General features: G+C 51.4%; 8 protein-coding genes across 8 annotated transcripts; 3 read left to right on the plus strand and 5 right to left on the minus strand.

The window, feature by feature from the left end:
* Positions 1-149: 149 nt before the first annotated feature.
* BDV14DRAFT_203172 (uncharacterized protein) lies at positions 150-830 on the plus strand (the record flags this gene model as incomplete). Its single annotated transcript, XM_073774224.1, has 1 exon — positions 150-830. The coding sequence occupies one exon, from the start codon at positions 150-152 to the stop codon at positions 828-830; it is 681 nt and encodes a 226-aa protein (XP_073624982.1).
* Positions 831-1,039: 209 nt separating this feature from the next.
* On the minus strand, positions 1,040-2,190 carry BDV14DRAFT_191845 (nitrilase; the record flags this gene model as incomplete). The annotated part of the gene is made up of 3 exons (XM_073771546.1): positions 1,040-1,287; positions 1,330-1,651; positions 1,717-2,190. 3 exons carry the CDS (start codon positions 2,188-2,190, stop codon positions 1,040-1,042), a joined length of 1,044 nt encoding a protein of 347 aa, XP_073624983.1.
* Positions 2,191-2,426: 236 nt separating this feature from the next.
* BDV14DRAFT_179159 (uncharacterized protein) lies at positions 2,427-2,960 on the plus strand. Its single transcript, XM_073769703.1, has one exon. It carries the CDS (start codon positions 2,532-2,534, stop codon positions 2,913-2,915), a length of 384 nt encoding a protein of 127 aa, XP_073624984.1. The 5' UTR covers positions 2,427-2,531; the 3' UTR covers positions 2,916-2,960.
* Positions 2,961-4,198: 1,238 nt separating this feature from the next.
* BDV14DRAFT_191846 (uncharacterized protein) lies at positions 4,199-6,775 on the minus strand (the record flags this gene model as incomplete). Its single annotated transcript, XM_073771547.1, has 6 exons — positions 4,199-4,295; positions 4,325-4,830; positions 4,881-5,745; positions 5,791-5,820; positions 5,872-6,102; positions 6,495-6,775. The coding sequence occupies 6 exons, from the start codon at positions 6,773-6,775 to the stop codon at positions 4,199-4,201; spliced, it is 2,010 nt and encodes a 669-aa protein (XP_073624985.1).
* Positions 6,776-8,286: 1,511 nt separating this feature from the next.
* Positions 8,287-9,158, minus strand: BDV14DRAFT_203176 (DsbA family oxidoreductase; the record flags this gene model as incomplete). The annotated part of the gene is made up of 3 exons (XM_073774225.1): positions 8,287-8,771; positions 8,869-9,013; positions 9,111-9,158. The coding sequence occupies 3 exons, from the start codon at positions 9,156-9,158 to the stop codon at positions 8,287-8,289; spliced, it is 678 nt and encodes a 225-aa protein (XP_073624986.1).
* Positions 9,159-9,461: 303 nt separating this feature from the next.
* Positions 9,462-11,977, minus strand: BDV14DRAFT_179162 (Hsp70 family protein). The gene is made up of 7 exons (XM_073769704.1): positions 11,627-11,977; positions 10,968-11,574; positions 10,856-10,922; positions 10,541-10,808; positions 10,392-10,491; positions 9,981-10,340; positions 9,462-9,927 (listed from the first exon to the last, which is right to left on the minus strand). Exons 1-7 carry the CDS (start codon positions 11,737-11,739, stop codon positions 9,592-9,594), a joined length of 1,851 nt encoding a protein of 616 aa, XP_073624987.1. The 5' UTR covers positions 11,740-11,977; the 3' UTR covers positions 9,462-9,591.
* Positions 11,978-12,195: 218 nt separating this feature from the next.
* Positions 12,196-14,131, plus strand: BDV14DRAFT_112200 (uncharacterized protein). Its single transcript, XM_073765710.1, has 2 exons — positions 12,196-13,475; positions 13,531-14,131. Exons 1-2 carry the CDS (start codon positions 12,497-12,499, stop codon positions 14,046-14,048), a joined length of 1,497 nt encoding a protein of 498 aa, XP_073624988.1. The 5' UTR covers positions 12,196-12,496; the 3' UTR covers positions 14,049-14,131.
* On the minus strand, positions 14,105-15,303 carry BDV14DRAFT_203179 (uncharacterized protein; the record flags this gene model as incomplete). Its single annotated transcript, XM_073774226.1, has 2 exons — positions 14,105-14,636; positions 14,714-15,303. The coding sequence occupies 2 exons, from the start codon at positions 15,301-15,303 to the stop codon at positions 14,105-14,107; spliced, it is 1,122 nt and encodes a 373-aa protein (XP_073624989.1).
* Positions 15,304-19,696: the final 4,393 nt, after the last annotated feature.

Below are 19,696 nucleotides of genomic sequence, written 5' to 3' on the forward strand. Positions count from 1 at the left end.
GCCGCGCGCTGCTATACAAGGTCTTGGCATCAGCAGTACGACAACTAAAGAGGGGAGGAAAGAGTACAAAAGGGCTCTCATATCTGTTCATTTTCTAATTCAACGAAGCTTCTTTTCTCCTCAAACTTCCAGGTTTCATGGCATTCATCATGGCACCCACCTACCAAACCCGCACGATAGCCGGCATAACCGTCTACGACACCCCCCTCATCACCGCAGCCATATCCTACGCAAAGGAGCAAAATGACAAAATGTCCTTCAACCACGTTTATCGCTCCTGGCTCTTCGGGTGCCTCATAGCCCCGAAGGTTCCAACCTTCAAGGAAGTCGATCTCGAAGTCCACGCTGTCGCTGCCATCCTACACGATCTCGCCTGGGACTATAGGTCTCCGCTTGCAACCAAAGACAAGCGTTTCGAGGTCGATAGCGCAAATGCTGCAAGGGACTTTCTCAAGTCCAAGGGTGCAGACTTTGACGAGAGGCAGGTCCAGATTGTCTGGGATAGTATTGCCCTCCATACCACACCTAGCATAGCGCAGCACAAAGAGGCGGAGGTCGCGCTTTGCTCGCTCGGAATAACAGGTGATTTAATGGGTCCTGGTCTACCAGGGGGTCTGATTACAAAGGAGGAGTATAATGCTGTTATTGCTGAAGTGCCGACGCTTAACATGAAGGAGGGCATTAAGAACTTGCTCTGCGGGATTTGTGTGCATAAGCCTGGAACGACGTATGATAACTTTGTCAGGGATTTTGGAGAGAGTTATGTTGAGGGTTACTCTAGTGAGGGAAAGTTGGCGGTGGACTTTTTGATGGGTCCCATTGAGTCGTGACCTTGTTCCTGGGTTGGTAGATGTAGTTATATATTTTTTGGACGAGCGTTGGTGGGCAGATACGGAATACGAACAGTACGACTTGGGAAATCCGTGATAAATATTTTCGACTAATTACAATGGTAGAGAGAAAGAGAGAGATAGAGAGAGAGAGAGAGAGCAAGATTTTAAGAAAGAGTTCATCTACTTTATGAATTCATGTCAACTATTTACAAAGGAGGAGGGTTGAGGTCCAGCCCTTCCACCTTGAGTGAGAACGAGTCGTTCCGCGAGTAACTTCCGGCCAGATCCAGATCTAGTCTACCCCGGAGGCAGTCTTCAAAGTCTACCTCGACGATTTGGAGAGCCGTCTCAGGATCGCTGTTGTCGTTTACATTCCAAATGGGCCCTGCAAGCACCTCACCCAGAGGTCCAACAATACACGAACCTCCACCACTAGCCCAAGCCTCTTCTTCTACTGGAAATTAGCATGGGAAACTAAATGACTTAGGATACGAACCTGATTGTTTCACAACCTCAGCCCCTGACGTTACCCAACTTGGCAGCTCCTTGTATCGGCCACTTTGGCTGGCGGATAGAACGACAGCTCGCCCTTCAAGAGCAATCGTCCGCATGAGCGGCAACCAGGTCTCACGACTATCAACCGTCGGAGCAAGATAGAGGTTGACGTTCTGGGAGTACAAACTCTGCCGCAACAAAGGCATGTAATTCTCCCAGCAAATTGCCGCAGCAATGGTCAACTGGACTCCATTAATCTCTGTCGTAACAGCCTTCAACGTAGATGGCGATCCCTGCGCCCAGACAAGCCGTTCGGAACCAGTCTATTCCAACTAATATCAGCATCTCCAAAGAAGCTATGAACAAAGAAACGGGAGTAAGTAACTACCGGCATCACCTTCCTCCTCTTGCCTAGAACGCCTCTCTTCGGATCAACATACAGGGCAGAACAATACAAACTGCCGCCAGCCCGTTCGATCACCCCCACAACAATCAGGATTCCCGTCTCACTGGCGATCTTCTCGAGCGTCTCCCGGGTGCCATCCCCGCGGTACTGCTTCCCTTTGGCAACAGGCAACCGTTTCTCAACCCAGTCATCACCCGCGCCAGCAGGGGTATCACCAAGATCGACGGCGCCGTTGAAGTAGTGCAGGAATTGTTCGCGGCCGTGGGCTTCGCGGGTGCCAAAGCTGGTGCCGAAGGTGGCGGTGCGCGGGTAACCCCCCAGATAAGCCTCAGGGAACAGGAGGATTTTAACTCCGCGCGAGGCAGCCGCTAGAGCGGTGCGCTTGAGGGCTATCAAGGTATTGGCCAGAGTCTGGCGCGTGTGCGACTGCGAGACGGCAACTTTGAGTTTCGTCATACCGGGCATATTTGTCTGACTTTCTGGAAAATGAGGTTCAGGGGACTCTGCCAACTCTGTTGGCCCTGTTAACTTCGTGAAGACCTTCCAACCTCGGGTCATTTCTCCGCTGATCCGGCGTTACGTTATTCCAGGGTCCGACTCCCGACACCCGAGTCACGTGAGGGTTTTCTTTTGTGGAAACCAAGATGCTTGACCATTCAGGGGTGCCCGTAGGCTCTGTTAATCCCTTGACTGCAGCACATGTTCTTGTTCCACTTTCTGTCACGGTAATATCGAGCGTCATAACTCGGTACTACGGATGAAGATGGGAGCCCTTCTACCAGTTCGGAAATTGGGATATGAACTATGTGATGGGGACTTACCTTACCAGCTTCCTTTTCGCTAGCATTGGTCACGCCTCATTCATCTGGACACACGTTGTACCCGTTATCCAGGGAGGGAATGGGCCTGTCCTACTTCGCACACCAGAAGCGACCAGCTTCCTCACGTTCACACTCCTCATTGTAGCCTGGTTACTCTTTACAGCCTGGGACATGCGAAGGGTCAGCACCACTACTTTGACCTTGAGAATAGCGGCGGCACTCATTGGACTAGGAACCATCCTCTTCGGACCTGGCAATACACTTATCGGTGCATGGGGCTGGCGTGAACAGGTCTGGGAGAAGTCGCGCTGGAGAATCTCAGACGATCGTTATACCAAAGGCAAGGCTGATGTGGCGTGAGATATGACAGGATTCCCTCAGTGGCGGGAAGGGAGGCGAATGGATAGGGATCTGTTTCCTATCTCCTCTTGTATTTAGACTAGTGACGAGTAGTTGAACATACTGTATCTCCTTTCACCCTTTCATCAGATTCTCCTCCGTTTGCACCTGGGCTTCTTCCTAGTATACCTACCTCTCTCAGCAACCAAACCTCCAACCCACCACATCTCACCTCACCTGCCCGTCTCCATCTTGTTCTTCAAGACTCCAAAATGTACATTTCAAATTGCCCACTTCGACTCGCCCGATCCACCCCAGGACCGAAACCCATATACCACCCCCCAACCGCGCGAAGTGCAGGCCCAAGCCGCCGCGGACTACGCGACCCTGCTCTGGCAAATAGCGGCGGTTATACAGGAACAGAGACCAGAGACACCATCTACTCAATCCCCACTGAGAACCGATCCTGTTGCATCCCTCCCGAATCGATTCGACCGGTTGGAGTCCCGACCACTGCCGCATCCACAGGTGCAGGCGCACTCGCACTCGCAGGCGCAGGGTCAGATTGAACAACCTCAACCTCAACCTCGACGTGACGCGCGCATTTCCTAGGATTCACATCTATCTACCTTGGGAAATGGACCACCGCCTATGAATCGTACAAGTCACCCGATATCACAGCCCGAGCAGGTCAGACTGGCGGTTGATCGGCGCGAGTTACCTAGACCCCAACCGGGCGCGACCTTGCCCTTTACTGGACCTGTTCTTGGACCGGGTCAACAAATGCCAGTACCTGCTGCGAACGGTCGACGGTTCCCGGCAAAACCGGAGTCCAATGCTTTGTTTCCAGGGGTATATTTACCACCGTTGGAATATGGAGGACCAGGTATTCCGAGGAATTTGCCGACGGCGGGATCAAATATGCCTGCTACTATACAGACCACGACGGCGACCACGCCCGGTGTTCAGAGGTTTGAGGGCCAGGTTGGTCCTTTGTTGTTTGAAGGGGAGTGATAATATGCCGCCGTTTTCGTATGTGACGAGTGATATGTCGACGAGGGATTCGATGCCCAGTGGTAGTGGAGACCTTCCGGGTGATGGTTCTATGGAAACAGACGGGGATTGAGAGGATAATCGAGCGATGAATTTGGCGCGGACTTGGAATTCATTCAAGCGTTGGTATTGTGAGCTATTCAAAGTACTACTTGCTCTTATTTTTGTTGAACCTTTGGTTTATCCATATGTATTACTAGCCTGATCACTACTTAGTGAAGCAATACATGCATTGGGGGCCATTCCCTGAGTCAAAGGTCTTCGCGACTCAATTGCCTTGTTAGTTCCTCCTGATTGTTTAAAATGTCATCCGCAATTTTTTCGCCCAGCATGTCTGCCTCGTTAGCACTTGCGAGTATGAAGAGCCGGAACATGACTTACAGCATGTAGATTGGAGATGCCCTGGAGGCAGAAAAGGCAATGAGCTGGAATCAGCAACTCGCAAGCGGTTGACACCAAGTACTCTACCGCGGCTGTCAACGACGGCCATCGGGTCATCAGGTGTGCCCATTTTGCACGTTCTCGCGGGATGCCATAGTGTCATGACGTTACTACGAATGTAATAAAGAATCTCTTCCTCTGTTTGAATCTCCGGACCGGGAAAGTATTCCTCTCCAATCACGATTGGGCTCATTTCCTCGCTTGCAAAAGCCTGACGCATTCTCTTGAATGCAGCAACAGCGATTTGCTGATCAGACTCTGTAGTAAGCCAGTTTGGGTTAATGACAGGAGGATCTCTCATGTCCGCAGAGGCCAGCGTGATCGTTCCTTCCGACGTGGAGGCGATGAGAACTCCCAAGATGGAACCGTACTGATAGCCGTCCTTTGGTTGGTCCAAGAGGAGATTCGATATATTACCGATGAATCCGGCGCCAGAGATATACTGTGACCGTTAGTATAGCTGCTTATGCACCATCATGGGAGAAAAGATACCTCGACTTCGGGCCAGTCGTCAGGAAACATGAACAGGTTCTGCTTTGTGCCCTCGGAGAAGCCATCCCACAAACTGGCTGGGAGCTTTTCAAATGCTAGTAAATCTCCAACGTTGTTGGTAAGCACTCCCCTGGCCTTGGTCTTCCGGCGAGCATACTCCGCCACTAGAAGCGGTGGATTAGTGGCCACTCGAGTGAGGGTCTCAACGCCTACTCGATAGCTGGGACCAAAGAAGGGGTGGTCTAGCATTCCCTGTCCGACGCCCGGAAGGTCGGACACGACTGGTATATCGAACTGCTCAAGATGCGCCCGGGGACCGATGCCAGAAGCCATCAACAATTGCGGCGACTGGAAGGAGCCAGCACAGACGATAATCTCATTGGATGCATACAGCCTTCGCCATCTGCCAATCTCTACTCCAACCGCATTTCCATGGTCATCAAACAATATCCGCCTTGCCAATGTCTTGGAATATATCTTGAGATTTGGAACCTCATCCGTTAGGAAAGACGACTCAGAACTGCTGCGGGTCTGGTCCTCTGGTCGGATGGTGGTGGTACAGTACTGATATCCAAACAGCTGGCCACTGTTGAAATCTGGAGCCTCGGAGATTCCAATACCCTCCATACCCCGGGCCATCCACGTAGAGAACGGCATGGCGTAGTTGGGGAATGATACCTCCAGCGGTCCCCCGGTTGGCTCAAAGGCTTCGAGACTATACATTGGGGTAGCATTTGCAAATCTCTCGGCCGCATTTGGAGGTGTAAATGTAGGGGTCCGCTTATAGTATGGAAGGATGTTATCGAAGGCATAGCTCGAGTCATTGACGGCGATCGCCCATTGATCCATTGCCTGTCTGGTCGGACTGCAATCTGTTAGTCTAGCTGGAGAACCCATATGACGGACGTACCGGTGGTAGATCATGAAGTTGAGAGCGGACCTAGAAGTTCTGTCAGATGTTCAACTTGGACTCGATGAGGAGTGCACTGACGTTCCTCCTAATGCTTTTCCGCGCGAAAAATGGACTCGTCGGCCGTTTGCACCAGCTTGGGGCGTTGTGATGAAGTCCCAATCGGCAGGAGACCTGGTCGCAAGATTGGAGCCAACTGGTAGGACATCGAACGCCGGAGTCTTTGCCAGAGGGTTTAAAATCTCGTAACGACCACCAGCCTCGATCAATGCGACTGTATATGACTGCGCCAGTCGGACGGCGAGTGTTATTCTAGAGGTGCCACCGCCGACCACGACGTAGTCGAATGTTTGACAAAGCCCATTGGAGAGGAAGATGAACAGTCAAGTATAGTATGGAAACATCTTGAGCGGATTGGCATCAACAAGCGTCTCGAAATCAAGGAGGACATAAAAGAAGCAGTGAGCAAAGATGGCCTGGTGCAGCTAACAGGACGCACATCGCAACGTCACCAACACGGAAGCTGCGACCTTGCCCTACTTGGACTGTTATGGAAGGAGCCTGTTATTTACAGCCAACGGTAGACCGTGCTGGAACACAGATTGACGCTTTTCGGAGAAATCATAACATTGGCAGTCTATAAACAAACACCTTCTCTGAACTCCTCAAACCACTTATGCGCCAGAACGTCCTTTGTACAAAACCTCTTCGCTGGATCAAACTCCAACAGCCCCCTTAACAAATTAACCGTGCACTTTAACTCCTCTTCGTCCAGATTGCCACCCAACGCCTCCTCCAATAACCCCTCGAGTGTAAACGTCGTGGGCTCTCCATATACGTCCCAGTCCCGCTCCCTTTTTCGAGAGTAATGATTGATCTTTTCGCCACTGTCCGTGAAGAATCGTCGCCAATTTGGCCAGTGCCTATCTCGCAGGGCCTTATCATCGGGAAAGCCCAGAACGTCGTACATATCGATAAAGTGCATGTCGTCTGTTATACCTGTCACGGGATAGTCCATTAGGTCGAAGAGCGATGTCCCTGTGAGAAACTCAAAGATCAGGCACCCAAAGCTCCACATGTCCTGCGCTGCAGATACATTCCGCTCGAAAAGGGTTTCCGGACCTCGGAGGTGGAGAGGTGGAGATGGGTGTTTTGGTGGATTTGAAGTGAGGAATGCTACATACAGTGAGCCATTGAATCAAAGACATTCTGCAATGGTGCTTACATCCTCCTAGATCCGAGATCTTGATTCCGAAGGGCTTTGTGACATCGAGGTAGGGCATCAGACTATCAGCGGACACAAGATACCGCGGCCCTGTGACTCCGCCTGGCAAGTCTACCTCGGGGGTCGGACAGAGAGGAATGTTCTTATCTTGGACCATCACCTCAAACGGTTGATCTTTTAACCCTTCCAGGGTGAAGAGAATGTTTCTCGGCTGAACGTCTCCGTGAACGATGTCGTGACTCAACATAAAATCCAACCCCAGCACGGTCTGCCAGAGAATAGACTTGGCTGTCCACAGCGGAAACGGACCGTCGGCAAATAGAACATCCTTTACCTCTGTGACGCTCGCACCCATTGGCTCGTACACCAATGCTTGGTGTGTACCATTTGGTCCACTGAACTGGAAGTCATCAAGCAGGGGGAGATATTGCTCTCGCCCCAGATGAGAGCCAGGCTCCGACTTGGCTAATCGGTCGTAAATCTCCTTCTCTTCGGCCGATGAGCTGTCAGTCTCCGCTTGTCCGATCTTAAGTGCCACATAGCGATCGAGTCTGAGACTACGTTAGCAGAACTCATTGAACTGGGGCACGGCCTCCACCCACAGCGTATCTCTTGCCAGCCAGACTGTCGAGAACGAACCAAACCCCAATTTTCGGATTACTTTGTACCTGTCACCGGCGAAAGTGTCCATCAGGTGCACCGGGTGGAATCGACGCTTGGGATAATATTCAAAGAACTCGACGACTCGCAGAGCAAGAATCTTGGCGCTGGCGGCGGACGAGACACTCAAGGACCGGCTTGGCCTCGTAAAGACTGACGAGGCGTCCGAGCACGACAGCGAGTCATGACCGAGTTCCATGGCTGATAACGTGTTTGGTGAGTGATTGAGCAAGGCAAGGGATGGATGCAAGGGATAGGTGAGGTTCAACCAGGATGAGAAAGCTTACAGACTTATCACCCCTCCTTGCGCCAGGAAATACCAACCCAAGCCCCTAGGGCATGGAGGGGTTAGATGGCAAAGTTAGATAATCAATCCTCGTCAATCGCGCTTGACACCAAAATTCGTGCATAATCAGATTGCTTTACAGGCCGACACATGGCCGATCATGCAACTGTCCTGACTCTATTGGACAGCTCCAAATGAGTCCTCCACAATTAGGTAAATACTGCATCCAATACTTGACGCCATGCAAATGGACAGGCAATATCGGATCGGGCCGTCTCCACGCTGACCTATAACTGCCAGCCAGGTAGTCCTCCATCTAATCTGATTATGCACAAGATGCGCTGTCCCTCGCCTTGGCAAACGCCTCGAAGAATTCATTCATATCTGCCGCTCCTTCAAGCCTCACTTTTGTCTCCCCGCTGCCAATGAGGAACAATGGGACGCCCTGGACTCCTGCCCCCCTTGCATTTCTCGCCTCCTCTTCAACCTCGTTCAAGTCACGATCAGACTCCAAATATTCCTTTACCAACGTTTCATCCATTCCACTTTCAACAGCGGCAGAAATGACAACATCAACATCACTAACGTCTTTCTCCAACTCAAACTGAGACCGAAATAACCTGTCCGCCAACTCACACTGCGTCAACCCGCCATACCTCTCCAACGCAAGATGTAAAGTCCGATGCGCGACCCTCGAAGACCCGATATACCCCCCAAAACGGAAACCAATGCCGAGTCCCTTTCCGACGCGAGTTAGGCGTGTCTGGGCACCGTTGATTTGGGATGCTGTCATGCGGCGGGCCATGCGGTCTGGTCAATCAAGTTCAACGTATTAGTACAGAGCGTGGCGTTGACGTATGTTTGTGGATACTGTACACGGAAGGTGGCCGAGGATACGTTTACATACCGTTTATGAGGACAGACTCAGTCGGTTCAACCTGGTCAATGAAATAGGGCTTCCAGATGATATCGAGCTCATCTTTCGAGCCGCCGGGATACGTCTTTTGGTACAGAGCTACTGTTCGCTGAAGAGAGCGGTACCCAATGTAGCACTGTCCCTTGTTAATGTCTCCTCTGACAAGTAGAAGTCCTTCATGGGGACTGCGTGGGGGCGGGGTGACGTCTGGAGTAAGTACTAGGTAGACATACCCAAGGACAAATCGGATCAGAGATAATCTCAATCGGAATTACAGCCATGGTCCTGACTCTGTCTCGGGATTGAGGGGGGTTATTGTGCTAAAGAGACTCAGAGTGATTTCCCGCGAGTGTCAGACTATTTATACCCTACCCCTACCTAAGCCGCTCAATACGGCTGCCTGAACCCGGTTCGCAAGGTACTGGTAGACTAGTCTGGCGGAGTTCCGCACGATCGGCAATGAGCACCCAGTAATGGAATTTTCACTTGTGGGATTTGTGTTCGCTGTTTTGGTCTGGTATCTGGATAACACGAGCTACTATTATTTGGTTCATGTCGGGAGCTCTGGGAAGTTCAATGTTAAAGGTATAGATAGGTGGTATTGGTATGCTCTGTGGATATATGTTGGAGACGAAGAGAATTAATCACAAACTTAAATAACAAAATCGGAAAGACGAAGAGTCTAGCAAAGAATACCAGCTCATGAGAGCAAAATCAAAATCGAATCTCCGCATTCCGTCCACCCATCCTCCGCCCATCAATATAAACATTAAACATGACACTCGCACCAGACGGAACCATCTCCAAATCAAAACTCAATTTCTTCATCCTTACACCCGTCTGCTTAGACACAAAGTCCTCGAGGGATTCAAACGGAACATCCAGCGCGCAATCGATCTTGCAGTGTCGGACGACGGACTTGTCGACTCTACTCGGGGCATCACTCTCTTCGTTCTCGTGGAGTTCGACCACGAACGAGCCGCCGAAGTCCTTCGTGTAAAGGCGGTAGAAGTTGTGTCTTATGGGGTTTGTTGTTGAGACGTTGTCGCCCTGTATTATATATATTAGTTCCAATTGAAGGTAGGTGTAGAGAGGCGGCTTACCCGTCGCAAGTACCAATTGACCTGGTTATTCGCCCTCCATTCGCCCTCATCAGGGTACCAGGCCTTGTCGACTTCGAGGTGCTTCGATGAGTCAAAGGGGGCATGATAGACTATTCCAATGCTTGTGCGGGATATCGTTGATGTTACTGTGATTGGGGCTTCGATGCCGTAGCCTGCGTGCTGGGTGGTTCCGTCGCCGCCGCCTGTTAGGAAGCCTTTGTAGACGGCGCCCTGGCAGATTGCGGTCCGTGGTCGCATTCCACCAGATTGCAAGATAGTGATGCCTGCGCTGGAGTGCCTGTCTTTGAGGTGTTCATAGAGGTAGGGGCTTGCACCGAGACCGCCGACAAGGATTATGCCCTGGAAAGTCATATTAGACGAGGAGACGCGAGTAGTGTGGTGTAAACGTACCTTGACATCGAGCCCCTGACGAGCAGCTTGGGCAATCTGACCATCGACAAGCTTATCAATACCCGCAAATGACTCCGTGAATGCTTCCTGAATATGAGCGCTGCGCCAGTTAGCTAGACTTCAAGTTCACAAACACCTCGGCTTCATACCTCCGGAAGTGGATTCTCCCCTTCTTTATCAATGGCTCGCGACTCAGATCATCAAGACTGTTTTTTCCGAAGGCTTCGGCGGGGATGCTGACAGTGTACTCGGGCTTCGAGGCCGATGGTTTGAATTGTGGCTTGATGGCGTGTTCCCATTCGCCTTTTAGGATCTCTTTGATGCCTGCTTTGCTGAGGTGGTCCCATCTTCGTCCGAGACGGGTTTTGCATGCGCGCTCGAACGCTTCGTCTATGAAGATGCCACCACAGAGACCGCCTATAATTGTTAGACTCGGATACCGTGTAGTAAATGACTTGACTTACCAGTTCCTTCAACCGCTTCATGCATATCGATGGGGTTAACACTGTTAATCTCGTAGCTGATCAAGTCCTAAATGGTCAGCGTTGTCTCTACCGAGGATTGATAGGTACTTACGACGGTACCACCACCAGCGTCGCAGATGACATAAACATCCCCGGGCTGCGTTCTACGACCAGGCTCACACAGCGTCGAGAACGCGGCTGCCTCCGGCTCTGGGACAAAGCTCAGCTTTGTCTCGCCAGCAGCCCTGCTGTCGAGTAATCCAGCTTGCTGTGCAGCTTCCTCCATCCCCTGTCTTGCATAGCCCTTCCAGATAGCCGGGACAGTAATGACGATGTGGAACCGAAGGGCATCAACGACATACTCACCTCGGGACTTTGTGACGGTCTCCTGGATGTGGGCCCAAAGCAACCGCAGGTAATCAGCGATCAGCCCGACAGCAGTCTGTCCGGTCTCTCTCAACATCTTTCGCCCGCGAAGGACGAATTCACTGCTCCGCGTCTCCTCATCCAAATCCTCGTCCTTGACAAGCAACAGCTTGAACCACCGCACGGGGTCCGCATCGTCGGGAATCTCGTACCCCCAGAAAATCTGGTCGTCTTCGTAAAACAGTTCCGTCGGCGCCTTGCCCTCTTCACGACCAGTGCCTGGCCAGCTGGTGATAAGGTTGATTTGTTCACTGGCGAAGTCTGCGACTGTGGCCCAGGCGACACCAGAGTATCTGGAAGGTGGGTTAGCCGGCAATCAGATTAAAAAAAAAGCGCACTACTTACGTAGTACCAAAGTCGATACCAATGACCATGACATCGTCGTCCTCATCCTCGCTGGGAGTGGTGACTTTAGGGCGGTAGGAGAGGGCCGCGCCGTCGGTTGGTGTGTAGGTCATGTTGAGAGTGGAGTTAAGAGTGACAAAAAGCGACAATTTAGGCGATGGTGGGAGAAATGATTAAATGCTTTGCGAGTAGAGACGTGCGGCCGTGGTCTCTTATATTGGGCAGGCACAGCCGGTCTCCCGTGCTAGGACTCCAGCCTCGCGCAGGCAAATTCTCAGCATTCGCCTTCCAACTTCGCCTTGGCAGGTTGACTGGCAGATACATGGAAATTTCACCTCCTCAACAACGCACAACATAGCCGAGCGAATGCGAGTGCGAGATGGCTTCGGGTGGTGTTGAGGGGGCCAGCCTTTCGCGCGCCTTGGCTAACATACGCGGCTGCCCTGGTTGGTCTGTCGATCGTGCTGAGTCCGCTACGGCGAGGCTGAATGCTTCTGCACCCCGAATCCCCGGCGCTGATAATGCAGCTTGTCTGTTCTTGCAAGAGTCGCCGACCATGGCCGCCAATGGATGTAAGTCACCTTGTTGGCGCAAGGCTGTCCTCGTACCCGCCTCAATATAGGGTCGGGCTGTGCGAACAAAGCATCAAGGCGATTCGCTTTCGGTCACTTGGGAAAGGCAGGATTGTTCAGCGGCTAATTTACCCCTTCAGCTCGCTGGCATTCGGATTTGGATTTTTGGAGTGGTGATCGCAGCCTTGTTGGGATTTACTACGCGCCTTCCCCAGATGTTGGATTATCTCGCCCTCTTTTCTTCAGCTCGCTCTTTCCCTCTGTCAAACGTCTCTCAACTCATATCCCAAATTCCAAAATGACACAATCGACATCATTAACTCACGAGCAGCCCTCCCGCGACCTTGACAATGACACCGAGATGCGCGATGCGGATGACTCGGCAGAAACTGCGCGCGGCCTCCTAGACAAGCGCCCAGACCTTCCTCCGAGGACAAGTTCAACAGCTCAAGTTGCTGCTGCTGCTGCTGTCGCAGCTACAACCGTGACGGAGAAATTCGTGAGCAGCTTTTGGCGCGTAACGACCAAGCCGGATACGAAACCGTCTGGTTGTCCTCCGCCGGTTCCTCCACACCATACACTCCCGCCGGCACCAAATACAAATACAATCGACCATGTCCCTATGCCCGAGGTAGTGCATACAGAAATCAATGACCTTCCGGCAGAAACCCGACCTAGTCCAGAGGCCTTGACTGCTCCGCCGAAGGATGCGCCGGGGTCCAAAGCCAGAGAGGAAGAGTTGCTTCGCAAGATCAAAGAGCTTGAAACAACTATCGCATCGAATCCATCCCCAGACTCTGTTCGCGCTTTAGAGCGATCATTACAAGCTGAAAGCGCACAAAAAGACCGAGCTCAGGCGGACCTAGCGAAGCGAACAAAAGAGCTCGACGACATGCGCAAACGCTGGAAACAAGCCGCCCGCGAGCTTGACAAGACACAGTCCCAGAATCAAGGCTTCTACACAGTTACCGATAACTATCTCATTGATCTGACCATGCAACTCCGATACAATATTCGAAATTTTGCGATTCAATATTTCGGTAGTGATGGTAAGGAGAAAGTCGGCAAATTCGAGAAGGGTAAAGAATGGGAAAAGTACATGGCAACTACAACCCCTGAATCATCAGACTGTGAGGTCTTTCTTCTCTCGGAGTGGCGATCTAGTGTTATTCAAGCCTTCATATGGCGCTTCCTAGTCGGCCAGGTATTCGATCATTTTCGCTGGGCCGGCGAGACGGGCATTACGATGCGTAACATGTGCCTGTTCCTCAGACCAGGTACGCCCATCCAAACAACCACTCTTTTCCGATCAGAAGTGCTAACTGAATACAGAGGGCCAATATCAAGATTCAACCGAGGAAATAAACGCAGACGAAGAGCGCAAATTCCAAATCTGGCTCGCTAGCACAACAGCCCTAATTCTCGAGGCCGGAGTCGACCCGCATGCAGCTGGGAAGTTCAAGGAGCAGAACGGGGGAAAAGTCGCTGCTCTCGTTGACAAGGTCCGGGCTCTACTTGACCCATTTGCAACGACAGCGAATAAAGCCTATTATCACGAGCTGGCCAAGATACTCGAAGAATGTATTAATCTGGATAGGGAGATCTGTCGACAGGTTGCCCGGGTGGAGTGGGTTTTCCCCGATCCCGGAAAGGAGGTTCAGTACGATGCAAAGAGTATGAAACTAGTTACTGGAGAAAAGCTTGCTGTTGATAAGAAGAAAGACATACAGCCGGTGCGACTCGTGGTTTGTCCTGCTATGAAGAAGCGAGGAAAGTCCAATGGGGATGGGTTTGCGGCGCCGGCGTCGATGTTGATTCCCATGGAAGTGTCTTGTGAGGGTCCTAACTGAGCGACCTGTTTGATATAAGTTTGTACATTGTGCTATATTTTGAGCGATACTATTCACTACGTGGTGTTGCTTCTCCTCGCAGCCTTCCAACGTCGAAATTCCTCTTCAATAAAGACCTCCCCTGAAAAGCCACTGTAGTTCTCTCCAACCTTCCCACCCATGCCACTACCTTGAATCTCCCCAACAGTCCAAGACTGCACCTGAACAGGAATATTCTTAAACACATCCTTAACCTCTTTCTGCCCGTCCGGCCCCTTAACTCGAAATCTGACCTCTCCCCAGTGCGCCAAGCAAGCAAGACTATACGTCATGAAAGGCACTGGAATCTGTTCGGGCATATCCCGCTGATAAACCAGCTTGAATTCATTGCCCAGTGAAACGGACCCCTTTCCTTGACTATCCACAAGCTGAATCATCTGCGCCGTCTTCGTCCGTTTCTCGGTCCAGAGGAGACTACGCGCTCGGATCAGGTAGACGATGTATAGCTTCGCTTCAAGTTGGTGACGACAAGACCCGGTGTATCGGATTCGAAGTAGATTGGTATCGGCGAACGCAGCGTCCAAACCTGCGGGACTCGCATGGTTATATCTGCTGTTCCATCAGTTGGCGATTGGATTGTGCGCGTGAGTTAGTGCCATGGTCCGGATATTCCCCCACATCCTGACCCGGGTCCTGCCGTCGTAACAGGTGGGGGCAGATCCGTCCTTGGTAAACAGGCCATATCGAACGGCTGATCTGCTTTTGGTATCCAGCTGAAGAAACCCTCGTCCGGCCTTTTCTTGATCTCTGTGACAGCGACGTACTCAACCCATCCATCGGCGCTCCCCCACCGCTGCTTAGCGTCCATTTTCATTGTTCCGGGAACCTGGTGAACTGTCTTCTTCCCCGGGAACGGCGCGCGATCCTTCCAATTCACGAAGCGATGCCAATTTCCCTTGACATTATCTGTGGTAGCCGGGATATCAACGCTAAACGGAAATGTATGCTCCCCTGGCTGTAATGTCGTCGGCGTCGGTATGAGGATAACAAATCTCTTAAACGGAAATCCCTGCCCTTGCCACTCGGCCTGGAAATTGCGGATCAGGTAGACGCGATAGATCCGCGTAAATACACTCCCGAAGACAGTTACTGCAAAGTAGGACAGCGAGAGGGGCTTGGTGAGGGTTAGTGTTGCGGTGCCGGTTAGGGGGGTGCCGGGGATGACTGGGTCATTGTTGTGTAGGGTTATATGGACGGAGCCGTTGGTGAGGCCCATTTTGTTTGGTAGACATAGTTATGGGGAGACGATGAAGTGGCATTGCGCGAAAGCGTGGGAAGTCGGAGGATATAAGGGCCTGGTAGTCGCGCTGGGCTGGCTTCGTGTTGAGTTCTGACCTCGTGCGACTAGTGTTTGCGATCAGCCTCATGGGCCATTGGAATAGTGAAGCCAAGAGTAAATACGAACTGCCAAGCGGGTGGTCCCTGAGAGAGATCATGGTGTTGGCTGTCTTGAAGATCGTTGCTGAGACAGGGTTGCCCTTGCGTCTTGGTGCACCAAGGCTGTCGCGGCGAGAGTCGCGCTTTCCTTCTTTCATATGCCCATGGTACATCCTTTATCCTGATATCAAGCGTACTTGCCGATATGACAGTTCTCGACTGTAATGGACACTAATGGTTGATATTGTAGAGTTTGAACCGCAATACAGGGCATAAACCGCCCATCTGACCTAGGTATTCTTGGCAGCAACCTTTGTTGACTTCCATCATTCTTTCAACAACCCATCATGTTCGCAGGTCCTCACAACTTGACACTATATATCTCATCAAGTCACCCCTGTTCAATACCTCGTCTTGGCACGTGTCTATACAGCGTTCAAACAAGGGCAATCGCCTCTACCTCCTCGCTTGCACCGCGCAAAAGTGCCAAGCGTCGGAGCATACTACCGCCCGGTACCGCCTGCCCCTAGGGGTTCGACCTCGCTTAGTAAGCTAGATAGTTAGGCGTCCATACCAGCCAGCCAGCCAGCCAATAATAGAGAGTATCCATCGCTTCCCAAACCAAGATATTTAACTATGACGTGAGCTTGGTTTCTGCCTGAGGCCTCAATCGCTGTCTGCTAACTTTACGTTCCAGTCCTCCGGCTTGGGTCTCAAGCTGTCGCTTTCTTGGAGTATTGATGAATAAATAACGATCCTGTATTATCTTAAGGTCTGGGGGTAGGCAGATAGTTCGTCAGGTCATAATGCGTGGTGGAGGTGATGTTACTACAACCCGGCCGGATATATATATTCTTATACCACCGAAGCTCCACAAGGAGCACTGGCAATGGTCACTTCTTCGGGGTCGAACAGTAAACGTCGGCAGGATTGCTCGTCCTTCGTACCATTCCTATACAATTTCCACCTTACCGAAAGCCCACTCTAACGAAATTAATACCCGACATAATACCATCCTGCGATCCCGGCCCAATATGCGCTGGAACCACTGGCTGACGATGCGGATGTTTGACCCTGTATGCTAGGTGACGCAGCAGAAAACTACCAGAGGGATGTCTTTCACCCCTCACTTGATTGAGAGAAATGCTGACTGGTTCTTGGAGAGGTTTATTAGGGAGTGAGAACGAATAAATCATAAGCTCCCTACGGTACATAAAGCGTCTATGCAGGATAGTTGCATTGGGGTAAAGGTGGATTGGAAAGATTGTCTACTAAGCAAACTAGCTTCGGCGTATTTGTCGACGTAGATACAGAATCCTGTCCCACCAGCTTCTGACAGCATTACTGACTACGGTACAGATACTTGGATGTCAGTTTGACCATAATAATAGGAGCATGGAAGGACAAAGACCAGTGTATGATGGAAGCAGATACTTCTACGACCTGATGCCACTGCGTTTGATCTACGGTAGTTGCCTTCTTTCTCTATGTACCGTTGAAAAATGTCTAATTTCCCTCCCTGCCAGCAACTGCAGGAGACCCAGAAAGAGCAAAGGAAGTGTACCCCCATGCCCAGCTCCACCCGTCGCACGACGATATCGCACAAGTAATCTCGACTGGCTCTGATGCCCCTCACTTACGCTGCAATAGTATAGGACGCCTCGTTATGCCCATTGCCTTGAATCATGTGGACCCTACCCCATCTTGGTGCAAAGCATGTAGCGTCCGTTGCCCAATGGAAGAGATGCAGTAAGCTATTCACCCCCACCCAGACGCGAGAACGAGGCGCTGAACTCTGTTCCGGTATCAACCGCGGACGCGAGCACTAGCTTGCATCTGTCTTCCGTACAGAGTAGGGATCTTATCTCCTCGTGCTGATGCATGTCAACGCTCGTGCGCGTGCGTGAGGAGAAGGACCTTGGGAGAGTGTGTTTCTCCAGGGTACTCATCAGGGGGTTATTTGCCATATATAAGAGGGTAGCCAAACAGCATAGAGATCAAGGAGACATTTCCTCTCTTTCTGCCCCTCAAGATCAAACATGCCACCCTGAAAGAACGCAAAAAAGCCGCAGGCTACGGCCGTGAGACTTTATGCCGTTAGTCACGGCGCCCACTCAGATACCCACGTCTTTCTCCTTCCCCATCAAACTCTGCGCCGCTTGGGCCCCTCGCCGACTTCATATCCACTGACGGGGTTATCCCAGTGATAGGCTTAGTGGCCTCACATACTAGAGTGGGATTAACTGGCGGCTGACTCGCTTCAGGAATAACGAAACGATCTAGCATCGCCAGGGTGCCTTGGAACGGAGCCCCCACTCGGACCTGCCGGAGTTGCCCGTTGTCCAGGTCGTCCGCCTGGATCATCTGACCCTTTCTGGTGCCTCGGATTGGTTGACATGACGAGGATGAACGAAGAGACCATGGCCGATACCATAGCCGATACTATAGCCCATCCCACGCTGGAGGCCTCAGGAAACGACTCTTGAGAGAGCATAAATAGCTCTTCAAAGTCCACCGTGTCTGTACCTTTCTCTCATTAACAACCGCCTACTCCAAGACGATTACAAACAACCTTTCAAACAACCACCCAACCAGCCCGACTTCTCCAAGATGTCTCCCTGCTCCTGCAACTGCTGCTCCGGCAACTGCAACTCTTGCTCTTGCAACTCCTGCAGCGTATGCAATCCATCCCTACGAAGTCTCTCTTACACTAACTAACAAATGGTTGGCCATTAGCACTAAATCCTCCTTCTGCCGCATCGCCTTCTGCCCATGCTCTACCGATTCAATTTACGACAGCTTTTTCGGACAACCAGGGATGCATACCTTTTCGTCCATCAGTCCATCTGACATGCCAGTCCACGCCTGGAGGCCAAATGGGGGATGATGGGCGAGACATGCGAGATTGCCTGGAACGGCAGGAGACTGATTTGATGAAGGACTGTGTGCTCACCTAGTTTGATGTACTTACCACTCGCTCATTTGCAAATACAACGTCGACGTCAATTACCAAAACCCAGACATAGGCCTTCTGTAGAAAATAAAACCAAGTTAACCAACCCATTTAGTAAGAGACACGGACTCTCGAACTCGCGTTTGAAAGTCTACAAGGCTCTATTGCTCGACAATGTGATTCGGCAAGCATAAGCGAATCCTATGTTGGACCTCCATCAACGCTGGTTTAACGGGCTTTATCAGTTAAACCGGAATCTGTGGGCTCTCGTTCTGACGTTTTCTGAATCTTGATGATGTTGATTTAGAGTTCGGTCCTTTTGCCGCACGGCTGTGGGGAAAATTTGTAAATCACGGCTCGGTTAGAAGCACGTGCGCCCTGATGGTATCCAGCAGGTGCGGGTTGAGAGCCAAACGCGTAGACTAAGCGACCGTAATGGAGACCTCCGCTCGTTGCCGAGAGACCGGTCGAGATGGTGGCAACGCGGCGACTTCTTATGTACTTTCGGTAGCTCGGGCGTTTGCGAGGCGTGACAATAAAGGACGACGCTCCTACTTCGCCGAGGGGGTCCCCTTGTTGGCGGGCGGGAATTGTTGTATGTTTTCGAAGAACCCGACCGGCTTGTCATAATATCGCATTCCAACCAAGTTGGCAATAGTGGCTAGTTTTTTCGTTGAGCCATCGAATTACTCGCAGCGATATCCAACGTCGGCAAAAAAGGGCCGCCAATTTATATGGCTCGCCCAGCGTCCTGCAAGGGGGTTACTCGACGAGATTGGAAATGCGAGAGGGTTGCGTCGCAAATACAAGAGACTCTATGGCCATCGATAGTGTATGGAAGCGGTAGGGATACAGCAAAACGTCTAAAGTCGACTGTCAGCATTTCTTCGCTCCTCAAGACCCCACAAGTGCACCGCGCACCGTGATTATTGAAAGCCAACCCTGGGAACCCCCGACTGATCTTAGAATAAAACAATTAGTGGGAATGGAGTCCTCAAGGACGCAAAGCCTGCCGGAATGCGGGAATTGACCGGGCAACTAGGTCCTCGATGGTCTGGGGTCTCAAACGAAGTGTCTGTCCGGCATGGACCGAAATCCCAGCGTAAAGGTGGATCCAGCATTAGCGATCAGGGCGAGGAGCAATCGACAAGGAGGAAACGAGAAGAGGAAACCCGTATAAGGGAATATAGGACAATCCTTGAAGCTCTTGTGTTCGATTTTCAGACGCGATTGTTGTGGACCACAGAGTAGTGGAGGCCAGGACGCGGTAGAGTAACTT

Source organism: Aspergillus stella-maris (genome assembly GCF_047715825.1).
Source record: "Aspergillus stella-maris strain CBS 113639 unplaced genomic scaffold BDV14scaffold_56, whole genome shotgun sequence".
In the NCBI taxonomy this organism is placed as follows: domain Eukaryota; kingdom Fungi; phylum Ascomycota; class Eurotiomycetes; order Eurotiales; family Aspergillaceae; genus Aspergillus; species Aspergillus stella-maris.

What these genes read in the sequence shown, in the direction of transcription:
- BDV14DRAFT_179159 (XM_073769703.1), top strand. Translation starts at nt 2,532, where the DNA reads ATGAACTATGTGATGGGGACTTACCTTACCAGCTTCCTTTTCGCTAGC.
- BDV14DRAFT_179162 (XM_073769704.1), bottom strand. Translation starts at nt 11,739, where the DNA reads ATGACCTACACACCAACCGACGGCGCGGCCCTCTCCTACCGCCCTAAA. An exon ending in GGTATCGACTTTGGTACTAC is followed by an intron (nt 11,575 to 11,626) that starts GTAAGTAGTGCG and finishes CCCACCTTCCAG; the next exon opens with ATACTCTGGTGTCGCCTGGG. An exon ending in TCAATTGGTACTTGCGACGG is followed by an intron (nt 9,928 to 9,980) that starts GTAAGCCGCCTC and finishes TATATAATACAG; the next exon opens with GGCGACAACGTCTCAACAAC.
- BDV14DRAFT_112200 (XM_073765710.1), top strand. Translation starts at nt 12,497, where the DNA reads ATGACACAATCGACATCATTAACTCACGAGCAGCCCTCCCGCGACCTT. An exon ending in GTGCCTGTTCCTCAGACCAG is followed by an intron (nt 13,476 to 13,530) that starts GTACGCCCATCC and finishes AACTGAATACAG; the next exon opens with AGGGCCAATATCAAGATTCA.